Genomic DNA, 20861 nt, shown 5'->3' with positions numbered 1-20861 from the left:
CAAATTTAGAACTTACTTTCCATAAAGCTTTTGGAGCATGAAAGAGCATGCAAATGAATTTGGTTTGTGCATTTTGAAGTTCAGGCATTCTCTGTCTTCTAGTTGTGCTGATGGTGTGGGTTTTGTGTAGTTTGTTTCTCTTTTTGTACTGTATTATTTGTGGAGCATATATATGGAGGTTCAGAATCGGGCAGTTTCCATTATACTTCTTACAGCCAAACAAAACTTAGATGGTTCAGTGATTTAAATGAAAAATAATTTTTTAAATACTCTAAACTATGAAACTTAAAAAAGAAAACTTAAGTGAACATATTTATAATAATTTAAAATGGAAGTCCTAATTTAATGAAGCAAAGTGCTGGTAGGATTTGAGGAAATAAGCACTCTAATAAACTTTTTGGTAGTGTTAATAGTAGAACTTTTCTAGAAGAAGATCTGGCACTAATTATCCAAATTAATATGTGTATACCTTACCCTAGCAATTTGAATAATAGAAATTTACTTCACTGATATACCTCAAACCAATTTCTTTTTTTTTTTAAAGATTTTATTTATTTATTCATGAGAGAGACACACACACAGAGGCAGAGACACAGGCAGAGGGAGAAGCAGGCTCCATGCTTGAGCCTGACGTGGGACTTGATCCTAGGTCTCCAGGATCACCCCTGGGCTGAAGGCAACTCTAAACCACTGAGCCACTGGGGCTGCCCCCAATTTCTATGCACACATATATCTGGACTGTCATATCATATAAAGAACATGGAATATGGAAGAAGTACCAGTTTAGATTAGGGACAGAAGAGGTAATGTTTTGAATTTGGGGGGTTTGAGGTATCCAAAATAAAAAATTCAGAGATAAGTTGGAAATTTGGACCTGGAGCTTAACAAGATAATTAGACTGTATGTGTCTATATATTTTATATATGTGCATAAATATATGTGTATATATTAGTATACATATACATGTACATACCAAATATGATTATATAGTTATATAGATAAATAAATAGTTGAAATCAAAAGAGTACAAGAGATTATGTATACTTGCAAATGTGAAATTCTTTATAGAATGATATTAAGGACAGCCCACTGAAAAGCATCTATCTATTATTTAACATTTGCGATTTTTAAAAAAAATTTTGAAAACAAGTGATTTTATGTATCACTAAGTATTTTAAATCACATTGGTAAAAAAAATAAGAGACATCATAGTTAAAATATTGAAAGCCCTTAAAGCAAAGTGACATGTATTAGGAAACAATAATAAGATGATTACTTGCTTCTCATCACAAAAACACAGAAACCAGAAGATGGTGTAATGTTTTTAAAGTGTAGAAACAACAAAGAAAAGATAAATCTAGAATTCCACATAAAGCAAAAGTATCTTTCAAGAATGAAGACAAAGATATTTTTAGATGTTTAAGATGGAAATCTAGATCTGTAAGAAGAAATGAAGAGCAAGAGAATTTGTAAATATGTGGGAAATAAAGCATAATTACCTAAACCAGGAGATAGCCCAGTTGTCCATCAAGAGAATAGACAGAAAAATAAAAACTATGGCATATTATATAATAGAACACAATCCAGCAACAAAAACAAATGAAGTACTGATAGATCAAAATGACTAAGACCCAAAATATTACGCTGAGTGAAAGAAGCCTTCTGGCAAATATCAAAACTACACAATCCACTTTATATGGAGTGGTAGAACAGACAAAACTAATCTCTAGGTATGGAACAGAAATCAAGTGTGAAGGATGCTGGAACTTTCTGGGGTGAGAACATTCAAAGCCTATTAGGACTTAAGAGCACAAGAGTATACACATTTGTGAACACTCACCAAAGGATACCTTAAAGTTTGTGTTTTACTTTGTTTTACCTTTAAAAAGCCCATGAATAGAACACTTGGGCATCTCAGTTGGATAAGCAAGCATCTGACTCTTGATCTCAGCTCAGGTCCTGATCTCAGAGTCATAAGATTGAGCCCCACATAGGGTTCTGCACTGGACATGAAGCTTGCTTAAGATTCTCTCTGTCTTCATCTCTCTGTGTACCCCACAAAATAAATAAATAAGAAAAATAAGAAAATAAAAAACCTATAAACAAATACTGAATTCCAGTTAAATATATGAATTATAAAGTGTTTATGGTGAGCTCTGCTGGTGTTTGCAACTTATTTTGAAAGGCAATATGGAAATATGAAGAACAGATAAATGGTTTGAGGAATGCATTGATAGATAAATGACGAACTAAATATTATAGAATGACTATTGAAGACTCTAGGTTCTGAGTATAGGGTGTTCATTACACAGTTCTGTTGCTTTTTCTGTTTGAAATCATTTCATAATAAAAATTTGGAAAAAAACATTTGGTTCTGGAGCTAGATTACTTGGATTCAAATCTGAGGCTTTAGCATTTTCTAACTATGACGTTGAGCAAAGTACTTAATCTTTCCATTCCTCATTTTCCTCAACCAAATGTGAATAGGAAGGGCTTACCTCTGTGAAGAGGAATGTGAGCATTGAGAGTTAATAAATATAAAGCGCGGGATCCCTGGGTGGCGCAGCGGTTTGGAGCCTGCCTTTGGCCCAGGGTGCGATCCTGGAGACCCGGGATCGAGTCCCGCATTGGGCTCCCGGTGCATGGAGCCTGCTTCTCCCTCTGCCTGTGTCTCTGCCTCTCTCTCTGTGTGTGTGACTATCATAAATTAAAAAAATAAATAAATAAATAAAATTAAATTAAAAAAAAATAAAATAAATATAAAGCGCCTAGAACAGTGCCTGATAGTCGCTATACAATAAATACTAGTATTCCTATTTTCAATCCTTTAAAACATGGTATTTTTATGTTTAATCATCTTTTTAATTGAAATTACGATATTTCATGGAATTTAGAAAAAGAATAATTTTAATTTAATTTTTTTCTTTAAGACTTATTTATTTATTTTAGGGGGACAGGGCAGAGAGAGTCTCAAGTAGACTCCGTGCTGAACACCGAGCCTGATGCGGGCTCCATCTCACGCACAAGCCTAAGATCATTTCCTGAATCTAAATCAAGAGTGGGCTGCTTAACTGACTGTGCCACCCAGGCACCCCTTATTTAATTTCTTACTGATAAATCAAAGTAATAATAATATTCAACTACAATGATCACAATACATCCTTTTCAAAAAAGATTTTATTTATTTGAGAGAAAAAGAGTGCAAGAGAGAGAATGAATGGGGGGGGGGGGCAGAGATACAGACACCCTGTGGAGCAGGGAGCCTGACAGGGGACTGGATCCCAGGACCCTGGGATCATGACCTGAGCCAAAGGCAGATACTTAAACAACTGAGACACCCAGGCGCTCCAATATTATGAGATCCTTAAATAATTTTTAAAACTCAAAGAGTTCTGCTTTTTACATTTTCTTTGGCTTTATTTATTTATATCTCTTTTATCATCAGACTTCTAGATTCTTTTCCTGCTGCTTACAAGTTCCTTGCTTCTATATGCTTCCTCTTCTAATCATTGCCTCCAGCTTATTAAGTATAAACACCATTATAATAGGTGTTAGAGACGGCAGTCAAGCTCTCCAATGGGGGGAAAATAATCAACCAAATTTTAAAAATTCTGGCTTTTCATAAAACTTCTCCCCTCTCCCTATCCCTGATATCATTATTTTCTTATTCTGAGATATAGCTGGAAAGCTTGTGATTATGAAGGCTGACCCTTGGATAACTAAGGTAGAGCATACATGTCTTTAGATTCCCAGATTCCAGTCAGCTTTAGAAGAAGCTGATGGTATTTCTTTCTTTTATAAGTATAATCTAAAATATGACACAATCATTATCCAATGGTTTAATGTTCCAAGGGTATAACTCTTTCTACGAAGGTGTACTGTTGGAAGGCAGCTGGTTGGATAGACTTAACATGTGACAAAAAATAGCCATCTCCAAGCTCTAGTCTCCAAAACTGGCTCAGGCTTCACTCTGTTTATTGCACAACTCATTTATATTTCTGGATTCTTTGTGTGTTTGCATCTCTTCCCTCCAGTTGGTTATCATTTTCTTTATTCCAACTATTTGTCTTGTCCCTGGTGCTGTTTACTCTTTCCTGACTTAAATGACTTTTGATTTATGGCTCTGATCTTTACATTCTCTTTGTGTTCTGTCCAGAGTTTAGTCAGTTTAGGCTAAGGCTCCTCAATATATGTATCTGACTAGCACTGACCTACTTTGGGTCCCAGTTCTGGGCTTTTGGTGGCTTCAGATTTCATGATTGCTCACTTCTATCATTCCTTAGATCCCTTGTCCTAACGCCCCTCAGACCCCTTGGAGTACATTATTGGAATGTGCTATATTGCAGAGAAGTATGTTCTTATTTTTATTTATAATTTCAGATATATTTAAAAATTAATCTTTGATTTTTCTTTAAAAAATATTTCTTACATTTTGATATGTCATACAGGGCCATAGGTTTAACCACGGTGTTTGCTCTTAACAATTTATTTAGCAATCATTTGTAGAACATATACTTATTAAGTGCCAAGCACTGTGCCAGACAGAAGCACTGGTGATAGTAATAAAATATAGTCACTGAATTTAAGGACAATGGGAGACAGACATGTAAATAAATAGGAACCAAGTCATCTTGGTCATCTCTGAAAACTAAGCATCAAGAGCAACAAGGACTGAAATTAAAAATCATCTCCAACATGTCAAAATTTCCAATAATCTCAGAACAATTAATGTCTCTCTTCTTTAGGGAGGAGCAGTCTAAGATATTAAGCTTCAGAATGACACAATCAATACACACAATAGAATTAGAAGTTCATAACCAGGGTCAGATAACAAAGTCTCTCTATTTGCAGCTGACTGCAAATTTTGGAAGAACAATGAACAGAAGGAAAACGTAGTGGCCGTTGAAACACCAGGAATGGATGCAGTTGACTGGGAATAGGATCTCAATGAGGGTCTCTTGCCTCACTATTGAATATCACTATATATGACAGTAAAAAAGACAGTAGAAAGTGAGGTTGCCAGGAACACAAAAATAAAGTTGATTCTGCCTTAAATATTCCTACTTGAATCTTCTAAGACAACAAAGGTTTTGATCCCTACCAGTCAGTCTGGGAAAGGGGTCTAACCCAACATTCTAAACCACTCAATGTCCCCAAATTCTCCAGCTGTTCTCAAAACTTCTACTGCTTTGTGAAATTGGCCCCTAGAATTTCTGAATTATCCCTTGTTTCTCAAACAAAATGAGCAAGTTGTAAAGGAGCCAGAATCTTCCTAGAATTGTATTCATAGCGAACCCAATCTGTCAGATCCTTGACCAAAAATTTCTGACCAGAGGCCATGTTAGGGCTCAATAATTGAGAGAAAAATGCCCTTTGTTACTACCCAGAGGAATGCAAAGGGCTCTGTCATGCAACCAGATTCTATAACTTGCTTTCAATCCTGAAGTACTTGATGCAACCTGCTCCTTTGATATGCAAGACCTGACCCGATTTCTGTTTAAAAAAATCTAAAACTGGCACTCTCCCTGGAGCTTTCGGGGACATTCACAACTAGCTGACCTCCATGAACATCCTCTTCATATGCAGTTAAACTGCTACATTTCCTTGAACCTTCATTGTTGCTCACCTTTTGAGCAGTAGAACTAAGCTCAGAGATCCACAAACTATGCCCAAATGTGACCAGATGTAAGAGTTAAAACCAGTTGTCATGTAAGGCCAACTATAAACCTCTAGCAGCTAATTTGGCACTGGGTTATCTTGTGATGAGCACAAGACCTTAGACAATGTATGAAACCCTAGGCAGCTGACTAGATGTGATAGCATCAAATCTGCAGTTCATGACTCCTGGGGCCTCTGAGAGGACAGAGAAGGTGAGAGGATGGTGGTACTGTGAGTTGTATGGAAAGAAAATCCTCTTAATGCAGCTGATTTGAATTATACCAGCCCTTGACTGTATATTAGAAATCTCCTGGTGCTAATATTGAAAATCTAGGAAGCAGCCCAATCCAGACAGACAATTTCAGAACATCTTAGCCTTGGGCCCCTTGAGATAAAACTAATGCAGCTTGCTAGATAGAAAGATTCTTTTGGCTAATAGCCAAGTTTCATCCACTCACCTTTATAAAGCAGGCAGAGGCATCATTGCATTTTGGGAGATTGTTTTTTTCTTGACTGAGCTCTTAACTACAAGAGATGAAGCTACACTTGAATTGCTGAAGGGAATACTCATTTTAGAACATAACTTCTCCAGAAGATGCACATGTTTTTCACCTTTTTGGGTACCTTTTCCCCCCCATCTCTAAAATAGTCCTCATTCTCTAGGTGCCTATTTGGAAATGATCTTACCAGATGTTGCTATTTTGCCTCAGAGGTCCTGTGCAAAACAGCTCTAAATTTGAAGTCAAAGAAATGCAACTGGGACATCCATCTTATCCCATTGCGTCCAGTTCCTCCCAAGATAACGAATCTATCTTTTTCCTTCTTCTCTTCCTCTTGTTTCCAATACATCTTATCTCATATTTAAGTAGCATGGCCAAAAGTAACAATTTTGGGGGACAGTTTGGATTTATGCCTACTGTTGAGAACTAATTATTAATAGCATTCTTTTTCCTTTCAAAATCATCTTTAGTGGGATGATGAATGACACAGCCATCAAAGCAGTGAGCCAATGCTCAGCCTCTTCATCTGAGTTCCCAGGGAAGAGGCTATATGGATAGCATTCTGTATTGGCAACTGCAGCTGTGTTTTCTTAGAGATAATAAAGGACAGGGAAGAAAGGGAATGCCAGAAGTCAGTGTTTTTCCTTTCTCCTTGCCTCATTCTCTACTGCTTCCCTATCCCTTAGTTTGATTCCCTAAGTAGAGCCTGCCAGTAAGGCAGTCAGGCTGGGGAGACAGATATTCCCATATGTAAGAGGTGACTGACCAGGATAGGCACAGCTCCCTTAATTTTTTCCCACCTTATGGAATGGGAACCACAACATCTAAATGATAACCTCTATGCTTTCTGCGAAGCTAGTGTTGAGCCTAAGATGAGCTAGAGTAGCTTTTCCAAAAGATTTATGAGATGTTCTACTGTATACCAGGTAGTATATATTTATTTATTCTTCTAATATATTTACTAAAAAGACTTAGAGTAGCTGACAAGGGCATAAGTCATATAGCAATATAATATAAATTAATAAAAATAAAGCAAAAATAAAAATCCTTACTCTGTGGATCCACAGAATAAGGATAATATCCCAAATGCCAATTTCACTCTGACATGGAACAGGAGATAAGGGTAAAAAGACTTCTCAATTTCCAAAGTATTTTCTTTCTATATCAGAAATGGACAATGCATCAAGCCTATTGCACCAATGACATTCAAATAACTCTGAAAAAAAATAATGCTACTAATGACAAGGCTGGTAAATTAACTTGAGACTGGAAGGTATTGCACGCATAAGTGAAGGAGACACAGTTAATGTGATCATTAAACAAAATCTGTATGGTGAGAAGGTGAGAAGCACAACAGCTTTAGTGATGTGACCAATTTATTTTTTAATTTTTATTTTTTAATTTTTAAAAAGATTTTATTTATTTATTCATGAGACAAACACACACATACAGAGAGAGAGAGAGAGAGAGAGAGAGGCAGAGACACAGACAGAAGGAGAAGCAGGCTCCATGCAGGGAGCCCAATGTGGGACTTGATCCCAGGACTCCAGGATCACACCCTGAGCCGAAGGCAGATGCTCAACCACTGAGCCACCCAGGTGTCCTGAAGTGACCAATTTAGATTGACATTTTTGTTCATTGAGAGCACTTAAATGCACTTCATAGCACTTAAATGCTATATATTATAGCTTATATTTCATCCCCTCTCGCATTCTATGATGATTCACAGCTCTCACCTTTTTTTCTCTAGGGTTTAGAACTCAAATGATATTAGAGGCAGTGATTTTTTTCTTATGGAGAATACCAAAATAATAGCATTGTCTTTTAGGAAGCAGAAAGCTATGAGGAAAGATGACTGAAGCTCATGAAATTCTGATAGATACGGGTAAGATTAAAATAATCAATCATTTTTACTGTAAAGTTCTACAGGGCATCATTGAAACTCTCCTCAATGGATGCAACATTGATATGGAAGCAATGGACACCCTCATAGAGTTCAGCTAGGAGCAAAAATAAGCACATTCTTTTTTCCGTTTGGTACTAGTTTCTAAAATAAAGTTGCATGTACTCATTGGCCCAGCAACTAAGTTGTCTTATGAATATTCTTGTTGAAGTTTGAGAAATCATGTTTGCTAAGATGTTAATCACAACATACATTTAGTTTCAAAGACTAGAAACAATCAAGTAGTCCACCCTAAGGAACGAATACCATAAATTTCAGTATGTTGCTATCATGGAACACTAGTAATAATAAATAAGACAGATATATCTGTCTTTGGGAAAGATTCCCGAAATGAATTAGTGAAAAATTTAATGTTGAAATTGGCTTTCATTGTTCACCTTTGACTAAAGTATAAGAATTACATACATCATACTATATATGCTAGTGCATGCATAATGTTCCCCCTCTGGAAGGAAGTAAGCTGCTATATCTATGGAGAGGGGTTGATGAGGTGTCAGAGGATTTTGTCATCTTCTGGTTAATATTTCTATACTATTTGAACACAAATATATACAGACCCAAAGTCCAGAAATGGAGAGTCTTATACACTGAAGGCTCAGGAATAAAGCATAGGTTGACCAGAGTGGCACCAATCCACCTGGAATTTTGTAGCTGTCTCTTCCTCTTGACTTGAACTGACTTGGTTTTCTGCTTTGGGATTATTTTTCCCCTTGAGCTGCTTACTTCTTGTTAGTTTTGATGATCTGAGTTCTACTCTTTTACCTCTCCTGAGCATACAGTCCGTCTTGCCTGATTTAAATGACTTTTTTATCTGACCTGGATTCTTCCTGTAGCTCTGCTCTACTCCCAGGTCAGTCTATCTTGGCTTTGATATACCCATTTAATTCTGGACTCAATTCTCTCTGACAATTTCAGCTAAGTATTCCTAAAATATATCATTCTGCAAAGGAAATTTTTAAATAAGTAACTTTCTCAAAAACATACATATGCATTGCCATTTTGTTTTGATTATATTCCCTAAGATTTTTAATACTCGTCTGGATTCAAAAACTAGGAAAACAGCCTTGTCAATAAATGAGCACCACCAAAAATAAAAAAAAAAAGATCTCTTTTGAGAACCGAATTCCCCCCAAACCTAGTAAACTTGGATTCTAGTAATGGTTCATTAAAATAATCAGGAGCTGATGTCTTCACAAGTATCTTCTTGCCAGGGAGGAGGAGTGCAGGTCATACACATTCAGAGTGGTACAACCTATACTGAAGAGAAGAAATCTGGAGAAAAGTATCATGTTACAAAATCTTAGCATCTTGTCTCAAGTTCACTTACCAGAATTAGCCCAAGGAAAGCTCAGTGGACATTTGAAAGCCCTGAGTGGATGCAGGACAGTAAGTCATTGTGTAAGATGGTGTCTCACCAGGGTGAGCCATAATGACTAGCAATGGAGGCAGGGAAGGCTTCCAGGAACATGAAGGAAAGCTGCCTCAGTTTTAAGGATGCCCACTTGAACTTCTCTGGCAACCTCATGTTTCACTAGCATGGTTCACTTATTTCTATGGATACGGTAACAACTTCCAAGCTGCGCCTGTCCAGCCCACCAGAACAAGCATATTGGGGAAAGGCCAGAATCTTTACAGAACTAACTGTTCTTGTGACCCTAGTCAGTCAGACCTTTGACCAGAAGAAGCTGGCCAGAGTCCATTTAAGAGCTCAGGAAGAAGGAATGAATTCTTGCCCCTAATTGAGTAATACAAAGGAAAGATTGTTATACATGTACCTTCTATACCCATCAGCGATCCTGAGACCTTTTGGCCTATGGTTTTAGATGCAATTATATCTATGGAATACAAAAAAAAAAAAAAAACCCAAACTGGCATATTCACTGGAACCCTAGCAGTCTCTTAGAACTGGCTATTTGCCGCTGCTCCTGGTTACCCTGAAAGAGTTGGTCTGCTTTTCCAGGATTGACTGAAATCCCAAAACTACACTAGCTTTTCAAATGTAGAACCAGACACATAGATATTCAACTCTTTCTAGAGTTGAAGAGCAACTTTGAAACATATTAGGGTGAGACTAGATATAGACCAGAACCAAGTTATAGCCTGCAATCAGGTGCTTGGACCCTGAAATCTCTGGGGGAACTTGGAGAATTAAAAACTGGCAGATCAGTTGTCTCACTCTGGCATTTGAATTCGAAAGGAAGAAATATTGCATTCAGTACCATATATTTAACCAGGTATATGGTCCTCAAATCATCATCCTTTGGTTCTAGTTTAAAACCAAATGCTCTGCCCTAATCTCAGACTTTTAGAATTATAATTTGTCTGGCTGGGGTTCAGGGGGCTGGTAAGGGAGAACTAGCTTCAGCATTTTGGTCAACTTTTGTTTGATGTTGATATAGTCAGTTTGGCACTTGCCTGTTGTGTGGTGTCCAGAGCTATCCACAGAGCAGTTATCCTCAGTTAGCAATAGGCTGAGTCAAGTCAGTCAGAAATACTGTGTCTATAATTGGGATACCTGTTTGCCAGAATTAGGGATCTCCCACTGGCATGGAGTGCAACTAGAATAAGCCTGATTTATAAATGAATGAACAAATATATGGAAATCATGATCTCAGTTGGGCCAAGAGATACATACACACCAGGTGAAAAACATCCCTAGAAGCCCTTGGATGAAAATTTTCTCTTCAGCCTTAATGGTTTCCTCCTTCAGCATTGCAGAAGGGATGACTTCCTTGCCTGGCCTTGATCAGCTCACCCTAATAGAAGAGAAAGGGGCCAACTCAGGGAGAAATGAGATCTGTACAAGTTCATATGACGGTGAGTGACTACATTGCTAATAGCTAGTAATGGGAGGGACTTATACATACCCTCTCACAACTGATAAAACTGATACTGGTTACTGAAAATAGTAGGACCAGAGTCCCAGAAATCAAGAACATCGCTTTTACACTAATGCTTCCACCATAAGCTTTCAAGAGAATCTACGATGCTAGGTTTAGGGTTGTTAGTCAGTTTCTGGGCATCCCTGTTGTGGTACAGATCCTACCATAATGAGAACCTAGGGCTGAGGTCTATCAGGCTACTCCTTCCCTAAATAAGGTGTTGAGTAAATACTGCTGTTTCATTCCCAGAGTGCTTTAAAGCTGTATTCATCCTACTGGGGCAAAATTCATGGGAGTGTATATCAACTGCCCTACCAGACAGAGCCTCTCCCACAGGAGCTGTGAGACAGAATGCCCAGTTCTTAGGTGTTTGGCTCTACCTTCTGCTCTTTAGTGGAGGATGATAGGCAGCAGCAGGTCCTGGGACCTGCATATGTCATCTGGGGTCTATAGATCTCTTTTCTGGAGCCTACATCTAATTTCAGGTTTTTCTCCTATGGTTTTCAAACACATCAAGGGGGAAAGAAGGGGCTCACAGTACCTCTTCTGAGTCCAGGATTATAATAAACTCCAGAAGTTAAGAGTAGAATATTGTATACCTAAACTTTTATTTCTCCTATATTAATTAATTAATGAGCCAAATAAATTCACCAATATCTAATATACTTGCATCCCAAGGAAGTAAGACCACATACCAAAAATAAAATTTAGAGCTAAAAAGAGGAAGAGAATAGGGCATATTTTGAGAATATTTAAAATTATTTACATGTGTTAACCATGGCACCTGAGGATGCAATCTCACAGGCTAGAATATTCTTTAACTATACAGGTGGCAAGAGATCAGAACCTGGATTTGAATATTTTTTCCTTTAGTGCATTGTAGTGAGGTTGTCGAAGCCCCTTTCATTTTTATATAGACATAAAATGAGAATAGTAAAGTGGATAAAAACACAAAACAATTCCTTATACAAGCAACAGTTACACGTGATATATTCACAACATCCTTCATGTAATCTGTTATTCAGTCCTCACCAGGATATGTAAGTTTTTGATGTGTCATTTACAAATTAGAAGAATAAAGCTTAATCTAACATGAAATAATTAATTTCATTTCTAAAAAATGAAAATTTATTTTTATCATTCTAAATCTCAATGTCTTCATTGGATTTTCAGCTCATTATTGATTAGCCTAGTAACCTCAACAAATTACCTACAGGCCTTATCTTCTTCACTTGTAAAACTAGTGGCTGGGTTGTAGAAACTTTAATTAGGGCTGGAAAATAGCAGGTATGATGCACAGGACTCTGTTTATTATAGGGCCGAGATTCCTTCTATTTTGCTATAAACTACTCTCCTAAACAATAGCCAGGAAGAAAAGTATCCACAAAAATACTACCCATACTCATTACAAGAGTATTTTCTGACCAATATCCAAATTTGAGTCCATCATTTGCATTAATAAAGGGAGCATATCAGTGTGTCATTCTACATATTTTTTATCACTTGTCCTACTTTGACCAATATCCTAAGTATTGTAGTCAACATATAACCAGAGTCACAATGAACACATCATCACTTCTAGAAGATAACTTCCAGAACATATGCAGTTCACAGGCTAACCAAGATAACAATAAAAACAAACCTGTTGATCCAAACAATACCAAAATGCCCAGCCGTTTAAACTGCACACCATTTCCCATCACATCTATGCCTCTGATTTTTTTGTTTTTATTTTTTAATCTATGCCTCTAATTTTATACTGTTGATTCACATATGAAAAGCATCGATCTTAAAATTACTAAGTTACTTAAGAGACAAGATTCCTTCAAAGTATATTCCATCTTGCTGTGTAAGCTTTTATTCTCTCTCTTCTATCATTGTGTCATGTAACTAGAAGTCGTTGCCATATAGGATTTCTAGAAATTTTTCACTAACAGAGCCTCTTGGCTTCAGAAGCTTACCTGGTGGGATGAGAAAACTGACCACAGACACAGCACATAGTAAACATCTGCAGACCAACGCTGCTTTCGAAGTAGCTCTCTTAATTCAGGTCCAGAATCTTAAATCTACTGCTAAAGACCCTAAGGGTGTGTATGGGGTGGGGCAGGCTGGGGGTGGGTGGGAAAGGCTGGCAGCAGATGGCGGCTATCACCATCCTGGGGCTGGGCACACAGCAAGAAGAGGCACTTACTTGCGACCATGTGACAGGTCTCCAACAGCACCTGGGGAAGGAACCCTGAGAAGCACAACTCCCTGGAGCCCTTTTCTCCTCCTGGGCTTCTTTTTCTTCCCGGATCTCTCTGGCTTCCTGAGTTCTGGTTGCTTAGGAGGTGTTGCTAGGCTGGCGTCTGCCCTCACCAGCTGATGCTACAGGCCACGACGGCTCGGCGGTGAATGGGCCCCCACTGAATTCCCAGCTAGAAACCGGGTCTTTGGGGTGGCTGCCCAGCCACTGACCCGCAGACCCCTCCTGGCCAGACGCGCAGTGGAGCCGCGCCTGCCGCCTTGATGCTGTTTTTGTGTCCTCCCTCCTCCCTCCCATCCCCCAGCCACGCCACCCTCTCCCCCGCCCTCATCCCCAGGCCGGTGCGCGACTTCGCCTTCCAGACCGGGCGTGGGCGGGGTGATGGAGACGGAGCCTGCCTAGGCCTGAACTGCAGCTGCAGCGCGTCTCCTCCACAGCTGCCCCAGGAGGGCGGAGGCCAGAGGAGAGGGAGCGGAGAGTTCTTCGAGAGCTTGAAAAGATGGAGAGAAGTGGAAGGGGATGCAGCTAAGGGTTCTGGAAGGCTGGGATAGGAGGGAGATGGGGGAGAGGAAGAGAGGAAGGCAGCAAACTCATGTCTTAACCTCTAGTCGCGTTCTCTATCCTCTTGCATAGCTGCCCCAGTAGAGCTTGTCAGGGGGCAATTGTCAGCCTGCAGTTTTCAGACCTGAACATCACTTAGGGATGTGTGTGTGGGGGGTGGCCTGTTAAGGAAGGAATGGGCTGGAGCTACTACAACCTCATTCTAGATTTCTTTCCCACTCTCGTGATTTGAGGTACAAAGAGGAAAAATCATGCATATTTGGAAAAACTGGTGTGCAGCAATGAAGTTTGGGGGTGAAGGGAAGAGATGTTGGACCTTCTTTCCCAAAGGGAGTTTGGAAACTGTTACATCATAGAATGTTCACTTATAACTCTATCTTGTTTGCAAATGGTGATGTTTCTTTAAAAAAAGACAAAAACAAAAACTATTTCTACAACACACCAGGAAAAAATAACAAAAATGAGGAAAAGGGAAAAGAAACCATGTATATTTATGAGAGGCTTTAAGTTTATATTCCAAAGTGTGAGAAAGAAGGGTAAAGTGGAACTAAACACACACTGGTTCTCTGCATACCATGTCAGATACTGCATGTTTCATCCATGATTCACAGAAAAGGCCTTGTTACATGTATTTTGTTTGTTTAAATTAACACTTGTTATGAAAGACTTCAAACATATACAAAAATACAAAGAAGGTTTAATAAACTCCAATGTACTCATCACTCTGCTTCAGTCACACTGCCTCAACTATTGTCAACACATAGCCAATCTAGTTTTATCTATGCTTGCCCTCACACCTTGGATTAGCTTAAAAGTAGTCCAGACAACATAATATTTTATCCAAAATTATATTAACATAAGTCTCTGCATAAGCACTTTAAAAATACAACCCCCTCCATACAACCCAGTACCATTATCATACCTAATAATTAACAATTACTTCATAGTGTCAAACATCCACTTGATATCTTTTTAACAAACAATGTATGGATTATCATCTCTTCTTTCCCACACTTTGTGATGGCAGTACAAGTGAATGTTCTAGTGCACAGAACTCTCCTTTGGGGCAATCCAACTTATCTATCCCTTTTCACCCAGAAAAATCTATGCATCTTTCAGTATATTAAAACATAAAAACATTTAACAAATTTAATATTAAATATTTTAAAGCTTAAATAATATACTTGACATAAACTTCTTTGTGTAATGTGTAGTGAAGAGGCAACTAATCCCAAGACACTATGCAAACCAATAATAGAAATAAGAGACAAACAGAAGGGAAAACAATGATGTTGGACTCATCTTCTGAACTGGGCAATCATTTTTGTGTTGTTGTTCTGGAGGAAATATGTTGCTAATGTGGGACACAAAGGCAGAAGAAATTTATTAAATCTCCTTACTACATCCAGTCCATTGAAATGTCCTTGAAACAGGTAGAGTGACATTCTTCTAGGAAGTCAGCTGCCTCGATATTAATACTTTGCTAAGGGCACAAGACAATCTCAGTCTGCCCCCTCAGATGCTGTAAATTTACTTTAACATATAAAAATTCCCTTAAAACTTCCTTTATCTCTACTCCCAAGATACACGTTGGCAATCATTCCCAAAGCATATGACCCACCGATATACATCCGAAGAGTCTTATGAATAAGATTTTATTAGACTGTAATAAATGACCTTTTTCCAACAATAGCTGGCCCCTTCAAGGTCCTGGAAACCTTGGTTCCAAAATTCCTTAGAGACTTAGGCTATCCCTAACTCCTTCCTAACTTGAAAATATTTAATGGGCCATTCCTGATAACCCCAGTGCAGCTCTTTCTGCCCACGGGTCATGTCCCCATGTTTTAATAAAACTACCTTTCTGCACAAAGAATGTCGCAAGAATTCTTTCTTGGCCATTGGCTTCAAACCCTAAAATCTTTCCTACATCACTGCCAACATTGTCAGATAATATTACTAAGTTAATCTGACACATTTTAGCAATCATTATGATCCTAAAAATGACTTGATGAGATTCTTTTAGATTGCTCAGCAAGGGGATGCTGTTTGTTTTCTACACATCTGCCTTAAGAACCTTATAATTATGTTTTCTAAGCTGTGTTTCCTAAGTATGTATCCAGAAGGTGGAAGCTCTTCTTTACCAAGAAAAATCTGCTTTTGGTGAGGATGCAGAGAAAGGGGAACCTTCTTACACTGTTGGTGGGAATGCAAACTGGTATGGCCACTCTGAAAAACAGTATGGAGGTTCCTAAAAAAGTTGAAAATAGAGCTACCCTATGACTCAGCAATTGTACTACTAGATATTTAGCCCAAAGATACAAATGCAGTGATCTGAAGGGGCACCTGCACCCTAATATTTATAGCAGCAATGTCCACAATAGCCAAACTATGGAAAGAGCCCACATGTCTCTCGACAGATGAAGGGATAAAGAAGGTGTGGGATAAATATATATGTATATATTTATATATATTTATATAAAATAATATACATTTATTTTATTTATATGTATATATGTACATATATATTTATATGTATATATTTATATGTATATGTATTTATATTTTATATAAATATTTATATAAAATAATATAATGTATTATATATATATAATGCAATATTGCTCAGCCATCAAAAAATGAAATCTTACCATTTGCAACGACATGGATGGAACTAGAGGGTAGTATGCTAAGCAAAATAAGTCAACCAAAGAATTATATGATCTCATTTATATGTGAAATTTAAGAAACAAAACAGAGGAGCATAGGGAAAGTTAGGGAAAAATAAAATAAGACAAAATTAGAGAGGAAGACAAACCATAAGAGACTCTTAACTATAGGAAACAAACTGAGGGTTGCTGGAGGGAGGTGGGTGGAGGGATGGGGTAATTGAGTGATGGGCATTAAAGAGGGCATGTGATAAGCCCTGGGTATTATATGCAACTGATGAATCACTGAACTCTATATCTGAGACTATATGTTAATTAGTTGAATTTAAATAAAATAAATTTAAAAAAAAGAAAAGGAAAAACCTGCTTTCTCACAGTACACTTGAACCTGATAGGCCCCTAGGGGAATTATTTTCCTTGCTGCCTCAAGTGGGGGCTATTTATTCTGACCTCAAAGACGTCAGACTCAGGAGTGTGGATGGGACTCTTGTTTTTATTCTCACTCCATATCACCACACCCAGGTTTGATAAAACCTTAAACAATACTCCCAAAATGCAAACAAATCTAAACTCCTTTTTTGAAGATATGTGTATCTAGCTGTGTAATCTTTTTCTTCTTCTAGTCTAGCATTCATCTTTTAACTTTATGGACACTCTTATTTATTAAGAATTTACTTTCTAGTTGACAGTCTTCTCCTTTACCCAGACTCTCCCTATTATTAGTAACTTTCCCATCCATTTGGATATCAACAGCATTTGGATGAAACATCTAATAGCCTAGCTTCTGATATCTTCCCTAATAGATGATCTCTTTCTCCACTCCACCTCAGCTATAATTCCTACACTCTGAATCTTGTCTAGCAGCTTAGCAACTGCTTTGTTTTTCTCCATAACACTTACCTAGCATTGCTAAATATCAATTCTTATTTGTTTATTTTCTATTTTGTTCTACTTGAATGCATGCTGTATGACAATTTTTGTTTATCCCCTGCTATGAGGTAGTTCTTAGAACACAGGTTGTAATATAGTTGATACTCAGTAAATTTGCTAAAGGAACAAACACCAAGAATGCCTCTAATCCACTATGTGCTTCCCAGAAAAATATAGTGATTCACCATAGAAATAGATCATAGAGCATACGTAATATGAAGAACATGAGAATTGTTTGTTGATCTGCTTTCATTCTGCTTAACCTCCAGTATACTTATATACTTTAATGCTTTTGTAATATATAGGTATGAAAATTTCCCTAGTTGCAGAATCTTGATACAAAGCACAGGCCTCTCTGAAAAGAAAGGGTAAACAACAAATAAAAACAAAAAAACAAAACAAGAAAGTCCAATTATAACTACGGGGAATGCCGAAGCATTCAAGGAACTAAAGCACTCAGCATCAAGGAGGAACTTCCCTACTCTTATTCTAATATAACAAGAAATAGACATTGGCTTGGGTTTGTTGTGAAAATCCAGGCTTAGATATCTTTCATGACGAATATAATATAAATCATATTGTAGAAAATAATTTGAATCATTTGAATTTTAAAATTCTTAAGACTTCATGTTTTTTCTTTTTAGCAAATGCTAGTTACCTTTCCACATGTCATGTGTGACATCATAGGCGTATACTTAGAATCCTTTTATGTCTTAGTTAAAGATGCTATAACAAAATACCACAAACTTGGTGGTTTCTAAACAATAGAAAATGATTTCTCACAGTTTGGGGGGTTGAAAGTCTGAGACAAGAGTGCCAACATAGGTTCTAATGAGAGCCCTCTTCTGGGTTGCAGACTATAGATTTCTACTTGTATCTTCACATGGTGAAGAGCTGAGAGAAGCAAGCTCTCTCCTGATAATGCACTCGTGACAGCTCTACTCTTTGACCTGGTCTAATCCTAATCACTTCCCAAAGGCCCCATCTCCTATTACTATCACACTGTGGAGAAGGGTTTCAATACATGAATTTGGGGTGGGTGGGGGAGGGGGCTACACACAGTCCATCCACAATATTTTTGTTTGTTTTCTTAAGATTTTATTTCTTTAAAGCATCTCTACATCCAACATGGGGCTCGAACTTATAACCCTGAGATCAAGAGTCACATGCTCTACTGACTGAACCAGCCAGGTGCCCCATAGTTTCACTTTTTGTCATCCTCACATGCCTACATAAAGACAGTCTTGCAAAGCCAGAATCAGTTCCTTGATTGAAGTTATTTGGGCTCCTCTACAAAGTAGTGAGGAATAACACTTTATCAGTTGACAAATTTCTAAACTGATTTCAATTTCTTAGCTCCCTAGATGTATATACATACACACCCAGATCACATATTTGTTATATATATATGCATATGTTTTATATAAATAACATGTATATGTACATATATAGCATATATACATAAATACTTGTATATATACATACATACCTCAATGATATGTTTATAGATGAACATACACACACACACAGACGCACATATATAAACACATAGCCCCAATTTGACTCTTTCCAAAAATCTTCCAAAGATAGGCACAGTCAATAAAAAATATCAGCAAAAAGCCGTATTAAATATTGGAAATCAGGGTTGCTTGGGCAGCTCAGTTGGTTAAGTCTCTGCCTTTGGCTCAGGTCATGATCTCAGTGTCCTAGAATCAGAGCCCCACCTTCAGGGAGCCTGCTTCTCCCTCTCCTGCCTCTCCCCCCTACTTGTGCGCTCTCTCTCTCTCTCTCTAATAAATAAATAAAACCTTAAAAATAAATATTGGAAATTAACAGAGAAGACTTCAAACATCTCATATGGAAAACATACACTCATATAGTAGATGGTGGGTCATTTCGTACCTATACTTATTTTATAGTTTGCCTTGGTCCTAAGAATCAGATTACAAAGATCACAGGTATAACTGAAGTTTCTATTCAAAATGTTCCTAATCACAATGCTGTCCATTTCGCAATTTTATATCCAATAATCATGTATCAAGTAATTCCTAGCCAGGCTTGGCAGAAGCTCAGAATATTTTCAAATGAAAAATAAAATAGAAAACAAAGATAATTACAAATTTGCAACTTTTTGTCATTTATGTAGAAATCCCATTATAATTTACATGCATATATGTGAAATGGCTGAATATTTACATGTTGTATGTAGAAGTCAGATTTGATTGCTATAACAAAAATTTTAAATAACTATGGCTTAAACTTGGCAGAAGTTTCTTTCTCTCAAACCTAATAATCCAGGTATAAGTCCAAAACATCACTGAATGAGGCTCTTTCAATTTTGTTGATTTGCTATCTCTAGTGTATTAAACCCTTATTTGCATAATTCAAGATGGCAAGATTGCAGGCAGTAGAAAAAGGAAATAGAAGAAATGGAATTCATGCCATTCCACTAAAGATTACAATATAGAAGTTTTAGTTTACACATTCTTGGGTTCTTAATATATTAGCCAGAACTTAACCCCATAGACAGAACTGGTGCAAGGAAGGTTAAGGAATGTCATATTCATTCAGTGAGTCAAAGGTTGAGGTTTCTACTAATACAGAGAAAGGTAAGAATAATATTGGGGGATGACCAGCAACTTCTGCCATACTGTGTCTGTATCTACAATCGGCATTCTATCCAGACTTCCTGTCCATGCCAAACAGCAAATTAGAAAAAAAATGTAACTTCTAAAGATTTAAGAACTTACAAAAGCATACCCAAATTTATCAAGAAACATTTCTCCCCACCTAAATTACAATTGTCAGGCAAGAAATTCAGATTGAAGGACTAATTGAACAGTTATAGTGATAGAGTTTAGTTTGTTTACTCAAATGCATTAGGTTTCACAGTTATATTACTTGTTTCTACTACTTTGTGTTTTGTTTGATAAAATGCCAGGCCAAAAACTCTTCTTACAACTTTTCCTTTCCCAAATTTTTCAAGATAAGGAGTACAAAAACCAGAAATTGTTAATGGGATCTTCAGTGAAACTATGAAACATCTGTAACATCAAAATACAATATATGAAGTGAAATGCAGATGGAAAAATTAAAATAAATGACTTGGTAAAGTGAAACAAAGAAAGTCTAACCTAATTGTCTATAAATAATGATACCGGTGAGAGAAACTAATCCCTTCTGTAGACAGCTAGAAAATCTCAGAATTGAACAAACCTGGTTATCATATAGCTGAGCAAGGTTGGGTTCTGTAAAAATCAAGTTATCTGAAAATCTTTAGGCCACCAGAGGTTCAACACTAGCCCACTATACTAACTGCTTTCTTCCTCAACTCATGGTGGAAGGTATGTTCTCTAGGAAATTTGGATTACAGAGGCTTGAAATCTGGGATACTAAACACAGAAGAGAATGAAGGTGCTGGATGGAAAAGATTAATAAAAGTTTATACTCTCAATG

The 20861-nt window shown here is 37.4% G+C and overlaps 1 protein-coding gene across 4 annotated transcripts in view; it reads right to left on the bottom strand.

The window, feature by feature from the left end:
• The window catches only part of SCN7A (sodium voltage-gated channel alpha subunit 7), a 105089-nt gene that overhangs the window by 62217 nt on the left and 22011 nt on the right, over window positions 1-20861 (bottom strand). Inside the window, exon 1 of one of the 4 annotated variants that reach the window (XM_077883431.1) lies at window positions 13195-13529. The exons of 1 other annotated variant lie outside the window; for it this stretch is intronic. In XM_077883431.1, the coding sequence (XP_077739557.1) occupies window positions 13195-13204 (10 nt within the window). In that variant the 5' untranslated portion in view covers window positions 13205-13529. Of the gene's footprint in view, window positions 1-9448; window positions 9583-12964; window positions 13095-13194; window positions 13530-20861 lie in introns of those variants that run through there. 2 more of the 4 variants (XM_077883432.1, XM_077883433.1) reach the window with 2 other exon arrangements.

Source organism: Canis aureus, chromosome 34 (genome assembly GCF_053574225.1).
Source record: "Canis aureus isolate CA01 chromosome 34, VMU_Caureus_v.1.0, whole genome shotgun sequence".
NCBI classification, from domain to species: domain Eukaryota; kingdom Metazoa; phylum Chordata; class Mammalia; order Carnivora; family Canidae; genus Canis; species Canis aureus.
The sequence above is the reverse complement of the archived record's forward strand: the minus strand, read 5'-3'. Positions and strand labels throughout refer to the sequence as shown.